The following is an 11734-nucleotide window of genomic DNA, read 5'->3' as shown; positions in this document are numbered from 1 at the left end:
AACTGGGAAAAAATTTTGTTTGTGTTGTATGGAATTTTACTTTCTGCTCAGGACTCTCCTGGTTAATGGAATTTTATTTTCTGCTCAAGACCCTCTTGGATAACAGGATTTTAATTTCAGCTCAGGACTCTCCTGGATCATGAGATTTTCTTTTCAACTCAGTACCCTCCTGAATAATGGGACTTTAATTTCTGCTTAGGACACTCCTGGATAATAGGACTTTACTTTTCTGCTCTGGACCCTTCTGGATAATGAGATTTTATTTTCTGCTCAGGATTCTCCTGGATAATGGGACTTTACTTTTCTGCTTTGGACCCTCCTGGATAATGGAAATTTAATTTCAACTCAGGATCCTCCTGGATAATGGGACTTTACTTTTTTGCTCAGGACCTTCCTGGATAATGGAAATTTAATTTTTAGCTCAAGACCCTCCTGAATAATGAGACTTTATTTTCAGCTCAGGACCCTCACTTTTCAGCCCAAGACTCTCCTGGATAATGATACTTTACTTTTAGCTCAGGCCCCTCCTGGATAATGAGACTTTATTTTCTGCTCAAGAACCTCCTGGATAATGGAGTTTTATTTTCACCTCAGGACCCTCCTAGATAATGGGATTTTACTTTTTAGCTCAGGACCTTCCTAAATAACAAGACTTTATTTTTAGCTCAAGACCTTCCTGTATAATGGGACTTTACTTTTCATCTCAGGATACTTTATTTTTCAGCTCGGGACCCTCCTGAATAATGAGACTTTATTTTTCTAATTCACTATTTACTTTGAGTTTAGGAACACATTTTGAGAAATAGGAATTACTTTTAATTTCGAAGCTTAGGAACTTGGCCTGGATAATAGGGTGAACAAATCACAACTCAGGAGCCCTTCTGAAGAACAGGGTGAAGAAATTGAAACTCGGGAGCCCCGCCTGAAGAACAGGATAAAAAAATTACAACTTAGGAGTCCGTCTGAAGAATAGGGTAAAGAAATAGCAAATTAGGTGCCCGCCTGGAGAAGAGGGTTAAGAAATAGCAAGTCAGGAGCCCGCCTCGAGAATAGGATGAAGAAATCACAACTCAGGAGTCTGCCTGAAGAACAGGGTGAATAAATCACAATTCAGGAGCCCCTCTTGAAGAACAGGGTGAAAAAATCATAACTTAGTAACCCGCCTAAAGAATAGGGTAAAGAAATAGCAAGTCAGGTGCCCGCCTGAAGAATAGGGTGAAGAAATAGCAAGTCAGGAGCTCGCCTGGAGAACAAGATGAAGAAATTGCAAATCAGGATCCCTCTTGGAGAATAGGGGAAAGAAATTGCAAGTTAGAAACCCTCCTGAAGAATGTGGTGAAGATTTTCAAGTTCAAGTCAGAAGTGTCTGTCTAAAGAATAGGTCAATTTTCAAATTCCTCTCCAATACCAAGAGTTAGCAGGGAGCAACATTTCATTTTTCAAATTCAACCCAAAATAATGACTGTCTTACCACTTAATAAGTCATGAAGATTCAAGTCAAGATTCAAGAAAAGCTGTATAGATAGGATCTTTCACTTGTATCTTCATTTTTAATTTTTGTTTTTTCATTTGGATGTAAAAGCAGAAGCCACAAACTAAAGACTTGACAGAACCTCACTCGACCTCTAACTCATTATCTCACCATTTCACCCCTGAACTACACGAGACCTGATTTTCTTATAACATGGGATATGTAGGCGGTCCAAAACTAGGACTTAATCGCATCTCCTTTTTCTTTCTTTTACCCTTTTAAATAACCGGAGGATCAAAACTTATTTCGTTGTCTACTTCTTTGTATGAAAATACTTCGTACTTTCAAACAAAGAGGGGAAAAATGTAGAAATATAATTTTGACCCTCCCTTAATTTTTAGTATCAAAAATTTATTTTTGTCTAATGTTCTTTTTCAGGTTTTATTTTCATTTTTAATAGGTTTTATTTAAAAATTGTGAAAAATAATTTTAAAAATAGAGTTATATTTTAGAATATGTTTTATTTTTATTTTTTAAATAATAAGAGAATTGTCAAAAAATATATTTTTCTTAATATAGATTTTTATAAATAATCTATTAATTTTATTATTGTTTTAATTATATTTTATTTTAGCTTAGATATAAATTTTTCTTATATTTTATTAGCATAAAAATTAATTAGTTAATATTTATTTTATCTTTCGAAAATAATGATAATAGTTTTAAAAAAATCATACCCTAAACTACCCAACTCCCCATATCTTCCTCAACCTCTCCCCACAACCCCCATTTTCCTCCCATGTTATCCACTGTTCCTCAACTCCCATATATAACTCAACATATCTGCACACACACACTAGGGATGCACTAGAGGGAGGGATAACAACACACAGACAGAAAGAAAAACAAAAAAAAGGAAGAGAAAATAAGATAAAAAGTAAGGAAAAAGAGAAACACACAGACAAAGAGCGAGAACAAGTAAAGCAGTAGAGAATAAGAAGAGAATGAAGAAGAAACAAAAAGAGTAGAGTCTTAGAGAAAAAAAAAGGGAAGTAGCAAAGCAAAAAAAAGAAAAAGTAAGAACACAAAGACAAGAAAAACTTAGAGGAAGAAAATAAGAAAGTGAAACCAGAGTGAAAAAGAGAGGAAAAAAGAAAGGAAAAAGAGGAACGACTTGAGTTCAAGTTTGGGTTCCGTTTGAGTTTTCCGGTGAAGGTGTTCTTGTTTGTATTTCAGTTACTCTGCCACACAGGTTCTTATTCGGTCCCTTTATTCATATTTTTTGGAATCAGAAAATGAATGAAGTTATTTCAATGGCTTGTTATATTATTTAATGTGAGTAGTTTATTATTTCAATGTAATTTGCTCTATCTTCATTTATAACTTGTTTGTCATTTTGAAATGTAGTTAATTAGATTAGTTTTGAATTTTAAATGAGATAATTCTTAAACTTATTAGAGTTACAAAATATAACGGTACACTCGGTTGACGTTCGATTAGTGTTGCTTTATTATAAACTAGAATTTTAGGCTCATGCATGCATGCATGAAAAAACAAAAAAAAAAGGATTAAGAATGCATTAATTACGCAATATTCATGCACATGCAAAACGCAAAAGTTAGAAAAGAAGAAACAAAAATATGCATAGAGAAATAGTAAAATGTTTTAATGTTGAATCTGGAAAATATATTCATTCAAAAATTGGAGTAGCTTTAAGTGAATTTGAAAATTGTCTTACTTTAACTAAGTGAGTGGTAATTAAGAAGAAAGTTGTGTTTTATAGTCATTTGGGTTATGTATGTTTAATTGTATCTATAGTTAATATTTGACACATTTTAAATATTTCAATTACTCTTTAAGTCATTCATTATGGAATTCTTTTAGAATAAATCCGATGATATTGGGTTTAGACTTTTACGCAGGTCTATTCAGTAAGTTAGTTTGAGGATGAGTGAGATGAGTTATGAATTTATTCCAAACTCCATCACATAAAGGAAAAGAAAAGAGAGGGAAAATCCATTTGTGAGGGAGCGAGGCGTGTTGTGGAATAATTCAAAACTCGTTGAAAAATAAAAAGTGAAAAAGAATTAAAAAAATGAATAAGATAAAATATCTTGAGTTTACAAGAGATGAACCAATGGCTTTAATGTTAGACAAGTTTTAGGCATGTTTAATATATTTGTTTTGATTAAGAATGCGACATATGCATCTTTTTGAGACGTTTAAAAATAATTCAAGGATGAAGCAATGCATCTTGGCAAAGATTTTCTAAAAATTAATTTTCACTATCTTAATGCAAAAGGTATAAAAAGATATTAGATATTAAAAATGAGCAAATTAAGGCCTACTAATACAGTTTATCCGAAATTGTTTAAGTCAAGTATTAATTGATTAAAGCGACCGTGCTAGAACTACGGGACTCGAGGGGTGCTTCATACCTTCCACTCAGTTAACAGAATTACTTACTCGATCTTTTATTTTTGTAGATCAATAAAGTGTCATTTCCTTTTGATTAGGGATTCAATAAGGTGACTTGAAATACCACAACTCAATTTCAAGTGGCGACTCTGTAAATAAAATAATTTCTGCTTAAAACTGTCACTTTAATTGGAAAAATCCTTCGACCCTCATCCGATAAAAGGTGTGACAGTGGGTCCTACACCTTATGAGCCATTTTAACCAAAATCCACCCAATAGCTCAAAATGAGTTCAAAAGCCTCGGGATCCGAACCAAGGGTCTCCTTAGTTTATAATCAATGTTCCAAAGCTAATAGAGCTGTCAGATTTCTCATCTGAACTCGTTTACTAGGAGTTTTGGTCTGACAATAATTTTTTAACAGTAATAGCTCCAAAATAAAGAAGTGAACCTATAACCCAAATGAACTGCTCGATAATTGAACCAAAAGTACCAACGAGTCATAAATGGCTTATAACTGTCATGGAAAGGCTCGAAACGTCGAAAATACACAAAAATTGAGTAAATAACCTAGAGGGTCATTACAATATCCACTACTAAAAGGACTTGTTGTTACGATTCATTTTTCGAAATGTTGAAAATGTTCCACAACTTCGTAGCGAGAAAAAAAGTAAGTCTTATTTTAATTTTATTTGGAAAAAATAATTTAGAGTCGCCACATGATTTTTAGAAAATTAAGAAAATAATTTAACAAAGGTATATTTTTAAAGAAAACCTTTAATAAAAGTAACCAGAGTCTAGGTAAAGGTTCAAGTAAATTCAAAAGAAGGTGTTAGACACTTTAAAAATTCCACAAAATGTGGTTTTCAATAGATTAAACTTATTTGGCTAATTTTGAAAACTTCTTAAGTTGTAAAAATCTTGAATTTATTTAAAAATCCTGTTTCAAATAAATAGAATCTATTCTATTTAATTTATATTAAGTAATAAAATATACTCCCTCCGTCCCATTTTATGTGTTGCCATTTGATCGGGCACGGAGTTTAAGAAATAAGGGAAGATTTGGTAAAGTTTACCAAATTATCCTTTATCAAAAAATATGCCAATATCTTTTTTTTTTTAATTAAGTGGGGCCAATAAGGGTAAAAGGGTAATTGTGCCTTTAAAAAATTGCCAAATAAGGAAAGACGACACTTATTTTGGGACGGATTAAAAAGGAAATGATGACACATAATTTGCGAAGGAGGGAGTACTAAACAACAAGGTTTCAAAATATTTCTAACTTTAACTCTTTTATATTCGGATTAAGACTTTTGCCTAAATGATTAACCCAACTTCTTAAATGTAGATTTAAGCTACTTAATAACTATGAAGGGATATGAAAAATTCTCCAAATTGTTCTACGAGCTTATGTTTGCCTAAAATAGAGAAATTAAAATGTGAAAAATATTAAATAACCAATGTTAATGAATAATTTCAATATAATTTACTTTCTGAGGATTCATCTAGGTTAATTTAAATTAAATTACAAACAAATAAACAAATCAATTACAAGTAAGCCTATTTTTAGGCCTAGCCCACTTTAAATTTGATTAGCATTTTAGGCCTATTTTTGGGGCTTTTTTAGCCCCCTTTTCAGCTGTGTATACCGGCTCATTTTCTTAACTTTGGGCCCCACCCTAGCCCATTTCAAATCTGGCCAGCATTTTGGGCCTATTTTTGGCCTTTTCAGCTGTGATATAAGCTATGTATACCAGATGTATATCACTACTCATTTTCTTCACTTTTAATGTATAATTGGTGTATACGTGACTTCAAATCAGTGATATACACCTCTTTCGATCCTTAAACTGAATATTAGCAGTTCTTTCCTCATATATCATCTGTATGTAATGTATATCCACTGTATATCACTGTATACAACCTTGTTTCTTCATGAGTTTAGTCCATTTAGGATAGTCTTCGGGTTTAACTAGAGAGAATGAGACTTAGTCCCACGGGAAGATACAGAAGGGGAATCCATTTGGATTCAAAATTTGTTTCACATGCAAACAAAGAAGAAATAAGAATTAGTTATCAACTCATGCATTCAACTAATTCAAATTAATATACCAAATTTATCCAATTGTCTTGTTCATGAATAAAAGGAACTTTAGAGTACCACAAATACATGTCTTGATGTACATGATTGAAAAAGGAAAAGGGGAGAAATATTTTTATACTAGAATCAAAGTGCATATATTCAAGGAATGCTTGCTTGCCAAAGTGAATTGAAAAAGAAAACACGCACAGGTAATCATAGAATATGCACGCTTGATATACAAAAACCAATTCTACTGGAAAATGGGCAAAGCCCCCAAATTTTATCAGTATCACAAACGTGGCTAAAATGAAAGAAGAAAGATCATGCTACCAACTTATTCCGGTTATTATTTAAAATAGAGAATGCAAACAAAACGAGCATTAATAACAAAGAAAACCGTTTAACAGTTTGTTTTTGGATATCACACCAATGGTTAACCATTTGTTAGATAAACTAGCCGAGGAAAGGAAAGGACACAGATCATAACTATTCAAGCTAAGAGCTTACATCAACACTTAGGCTTAGCATCAAACATAATGAAGAAATCATCTCAACCTTTGTTTAACATGCAAGCTTTAATTTTTTGGCATATCGAAATAGACAAAGAGACATTTTCATGTTCGAAATAACCTAGTATTAATTGATTATATCTTGAATCAACCCCATAGCATGTTAAAATTTGTATGACGAAATGAGAGAATGCAAATAATTAGTTACGCCTAGAACGTACTGAAAGCTAACCTAAACAAAAATCACACAGGGGAAACAGGGAAGGGATGAACATATTTATAACAAGAAAATATTTAGACATCAAAAATTGGGAAAATCGAGCAGATTTTGACAGAACTTATATATTAGGCATTTTTCATGAGTAAACTTTCACATAATAATCTTGAGGAAAAAAGGGATTTGAAGATTTCGGGCATATGGTATCATCTCACAAAAGAAACAAGCTCAATAGAAAATAGTATAGTGTTCAATGAGAATCTTAATACTAATACCAAAACAAACCAGGCCATCTATTTTACATAACTAACATGACATTTGAACAACAGAATGAAACTCAAAGAGAGACAAAATAATACAACAACTTTATGACAGCAATGCAATAACTTAATTTTAGTGCAATCAATCCTATGGCCTTTAAGGCCTCTATATCAAATAGTCCCACCATTAACACGCTTACGAGTAATATGAAGAAGAAAATATGATGAAGAAGAGGCAACAAACTAAAAAGAAGTGTGTTTACCTTTTTCGGGCAGCAAACCAAAATGACTAGTTGACGACGACTTTACCTCTTTTCTTGACTCGAGAACAACAAGAAAAACACCAAACTTGAACCAAAATTCTCACAACTCCTGGATGGGGACCGAAGTCCAAATCCTAACCATGTATAGAACTTTTTAATCCCCTTTTTTCGTTCCTAAAAACCTCCCTTAAATAGTGGAGTGATTGGTTTATATAGAACTAGATTTGGGGATTTTTGAATAGGATAAATTGATGTGGGGCTTTGGATTTTCAGGGGTCTTTTAAAGTTTTTTACATTGAATTTTGAATTTGTAATAAGTATTAGTACAAAATTGATCTTGGGCATATTTATATGTTCAAGTCACCAATATTTTCCTAGATTTAGACTTGTTCTGAGAGCTATAATGTACTATTCTGAGTGTAATTGAGCTTTAAGTACGTTCTTTATCTCATGGACATGATTAGTGTTTGCAGGACTAAATTGTGATGAACTAGACGTGATGGGATACATTAATGATAAGTAATGGTAGAGAGAACAAGCAAAGACATTGAAACATAGCTAAAAAAGGCAAGCTGAAAGTCAGAACTATCGATTTTTGCAGTCACCGTATCACGCCGACTGGTCAAATGGCATTTGTCAAAATCCAGTGAGGTACCGCGATACTACCGCATCGCGGTGAGAAACTATTTCCCATTTGTCAAATTCCAGAATGCGGGCGCGATATTACCGCATCACGGTGAAATTTCAATTGCCATTTTTTCGAAGTCTACAGCTTAGCACGTCGCGATAAAGGATAAAATTGCATTTTTCAAAATCCAGTAGCTTACCGCGATATCACCGCATCGCGATGATGAGCCAAATTGTAATTGTCCCAAAATAGTAACCTTTCATGATGGCCCAGATCTGCGAAGAGTATGACATTTGACAGTACATCACATTGCTCCGAATGACCAAATCGGGTTTCTTCAGCCCAGTTATAAAAGCAAAAATTCAAGAAAATTTGGGGACATTTTGAAAAGCATAGCAGCGGCGGAAAAACACAAAATTCTCTCTCTTTGGGTTCTTAGAGTTTCTTTTGAACTTCTTTACTTCAAAATTAATTCTTGGTATGATTAATTACTTATTTTTGATGTTGAATTCAAATATGAGTGGCTAAAACACCCTTGTCCTGGGGTTGAGGCCAAGAACATGATTACTCTTTGATATTGTTTATCTTAGTTTCTTTTTGGATTATCGTCTGGGTTGTTCTTAATTTGTTGAGCTTATTATTTTGATGAGTGGCCACCATTAGAATAAATCTATATTTCTTTGTGAATTCGAGAGGAGAATAATAGGATAGAATGAAGAAATTAAGGAGCAAGGTTCTTATCCTTTTATAAAATAAGGGGTTGGATTAGCATCTAGGATAGGGATATACCTACAAGCCTTGCTTGGTTCAATTGCAAGAAGATAACTTTCTGAATCTAGATGAATTTTTGTATCTCTGCGGGGGCAGTAGTTGCAATATTTAATAGATAGAAGATTTGAGGTCGGGAGACCAAGATCGGACTATAAACCTTGTGAATCAACAACCCGATAACCAATTTAAATGCAGTAAGAAGATAGAATTTTATGATTGTTAGATGTGCCTCAATCCTGGAATTCTCATCATTACTGTTTACAACAGTTTCTTGCTTTGCTATTGTCACAAATTGCTATTTTTTATTTATTTATATTTTTTATTCACAATTTTACAATCATTTTGATACTTTACAATACTTAACACCTTTTTGTCTAAAACTAAAATTTGGTTAAATTTCTAGTTGCTTAGTCCTCGTGGGAATGATATCTGACTGTCTAAGTCACTATATTACTTATACGATCACATGCACTTGCGTGTGCATTTAAACTGCAATAAGTTTTTGAAGCCATTGTCGGGGACTAGTATAATTAGTACTTTTTAAAATTTTTGGTTTTTGATAATAAGTTTAAGTGTTAATGACTTGATCTTGGTAGCTGAATTTTTGTAGGTTGGCTGACTACAGGACTGACGAGAAATAAAAAGTTGGTAGAGCCTTTTGCAGAACCAGAACATATATTTCAACAGAGGCGAAGAGCTCAATATCCCATTCAACTAGTTCAAATGGCTAAAAGAGATCTAAATGATCTTGTCAATCCAAATGACGGACATGTCCTAGCTCCGATTATCTCAGCTGTTCCTGCTCAACCAGCTGCTAGACCTGTTCATGAGGTGGCAATCCCACTTACGAACCATACTACTGTTAGTATTTGCAAGCCCAAGCCAGGTGGTCCATTTGAATTGAAGTAGAATATGGTGCAATTGCTGAATTCAGCGGGGTAGTTTTCTGGCCTTTCACAAGAAGACCCGCAGCAGCACATACAGACCTTCCTGGAAATAAGCGACACGTATTTCTGCAGGGGTGAATATTAATTATTTCAGATTCATACTCTTCCCTTTTTCTTTAATTAGGGAAGTGAAGAGGTGGTTACATGCTAAACCACCACTCTCCATCACTTATTGGGAAGATCTAGCTCGAAAATTTCTTTTTAGGTTCTTTCCATCTGGGAAGACTGCACATTTGATAAGCGAGATTCTGAGTTTCAGATAGAAAGAAGGAGAGAATCTGTACCAAGCTTGGGAGAGATTTAAAAGTTTGCTTAGAAATTTCCCTCACCATCATCAGTCTAATGATATCCTTGTTCATACTTTTATTGCGAGACTAGAGCCAAATACCAAGATTCTCTTGGATTCAGCAGCAGGGGGTAAGCTCTTGAGAAGACTTATGACAAATTATACACACTGCTAAATCGGATTTCATAAGGGAACCCTGAATGACATGCTAATTTGAGGAGTGCTCCAAAGAAAGTTGTTGGTGTGTTAGAGATAGATCAGTTCACAACATTATTAGCCCAACTTACAGCAATGTAAAATCAGATGCTTACTCAGTTGAACAACATGAAGTTGGGGGTTCCACAAGAAAAAACTACAACCAATGCAGTCCATTAGGTGAATTCTTAGTGTGAAGTTTGTGGAAGTAGTGAACACGCGACAAATACTTGTACGGTTAATCCAAATTCTATGGGAAATGCGAATTGTACAGGGCAATAAAACTTTAGTAACAGGTATAATCCCAATTAGAGGAATTATCCCAATTTCTTATGGGGTGGAAATCAGGAATGGAATAATAATCAGTATAAGAGGCCACTACAACAGAATCAACAGCAGTTTCAGAACAACCAGACTACTATTCAAACAAGTAATATGAAGTAGATGATGAAGCAACTTTTGGCGAATCAAGCATAGTTTGTAGTGATTTAAAGAGTCAATAATTTATCACTAGGAATTTAGAGTTGCAACTTGGTCAGATTGCGGGAGCATAAAATACAAGACCTCAAGGAGCCTTACCTAGAGATACAGAGGGAAATACAAAGCAAGTAAAAATAGTTAAAACAAGCAGTGGGTTGCATTTAATAGAGACGACACCTGAGCAGGTTAGTCCCACAATCACTGATGATGATTCTAAAGACAAGAAGAAGAAAGGGGTCAAAGGAAAAACTGCAAGTGATGAAATTCAAGTGGAGAAGAAGACTTTACCTTTACCCTTTCCTCAGAGGCAAAGAAAGCATCAAGAGGAGGCCAGTTATAAGAAGTTCTTGGATCTTCTAAGGCAGGTTCATGTAAATTTTTCTCTTATTTATATTCTACAGAGTGTTCCAAAATATGCAAAATATCTGAAAGACATTATGGAAAAAAAGATTCGATTGATAGAGTATGCTACAGTTGCACTTACTGAGGAGTGCACATCCAAGATACAAAACAAACTGCCCACGAAGCTGAAGGATCTCGGTAGTTTTACTTTACAAATCATTATTGGGCAGACCATCAGTGCTCGGGGATTGTGTGACTTGGGGGCTAGCATAAATCTTATGCCCACATCTTGGTACTAAAATATGGGTATTGAGAGTCCCAAACCCATGACCATTGTTTTGTAGTTGGCCGACAGGTCCCTTGCTAGGCCGGATGGAATTATTAAAGATCTTTTAGTGTAAATGGGATCACTGATATTTTTTGTGGACTTTGTGATTCTTTATTTGAAGATGATTTGGTTGTTCTATTTATTTTGGGACGTCCATTCCTAGCAACAAAAAAAAAATTTATTGATGTAGCAGTAGGGAGAAGACAATGAGAGCACATGATAAAGTGGAGGCTTTGGATGTATATATGGCCCTGAAATTACTTGCTATGTATGAAGAATTGTCTTTCATATTAGTTATTGACCTTGCATATGAGCTACATCTATTGTTGTCTAATGATCCACTAGAGCGAGCTTTGATGGGTCATGATATTTATGGAGATTTAGAGGCATTGGAATTGGTCCAAGTCATGAATTTAGAGGTTATTAAAATAAGAAAGCTATATTTTGAGCCATTGAACAAGCAGATTGGCCCATCACCTAAAACTTCAATTGATGAAGCTCTAAAATTAGAGCTTAAGGTTCTTTCTCCGCACCTGAA

At 34.1% G+C, this 11734-nt stretch overlaps 1 protein-coding gene and 1 non-coding gene across 2 annotated transcripts; one reads left to right on the top strand and one right to left on the bottom strand.

Annotated features, from left to right (window-relative positions):
* Window positions 1–9341: 9341 nt before the first annotated feature.
* Window positions 9342–11167, top strand: LOC124887801. Its single transcript, XM_047397713.1, has 2 exons — window positions 9342–9479; window positions 10712–11167. The coding sequence occupies exons 1-2, from the start codon at window positions 9342–9344 to the stop codon at window positions 11165–11167; spliced, it is 594 nt and encodes a 197-aa protein (XP_047253669.1).
* LOC124888290 lies at window positions 9796–9902 on the bottom strand. The gene has a single exon (XR_007046418.1). It is a non-coding gene; the product is annotated as a small nucleolar RNA R71 (small nucleolar RNA).
* Window positions 11168–11734: the final 567 nt, after the last annotated feature.

Source organism: Capsicum annuum, chromosome 10 (assembly GCF_002878395.1).
Source record: "Capsicum annuum cultivar UCD-10X-F1 chromosome 10, UCD10Xv1.1, whole genome shotgun sequence".
In the NCBI taxonomy this organism is placed as follows: Eukaryota; Viridiplantae; Streptophyta; class Magnoliopsida; order Solanales; family Solanaceae; genus Capsicum; species Capsicum annuum.
Note: the sequence above shows the minus strand (reverse complement) of the source record. Positions and strands in the feature narration are given on the sequence as shown.

Excerpts from the sequence above, each read along its gene's own strand:
- LOC124887801 (XM_047397713.1), top strand. The coding sequence starts at position 9,342 with ATGGCTAAAAGAGATCTAAATGATCTTGTCAATCCAAATGACGGACAT. Across the intron at positions 9,480-10,711 it reads CACTTACGAACCATACTACT|GTTAGTCCCACAATCACTGA; the intron begins GTTAGTATTTGC and ends ACACCTGAGCAG.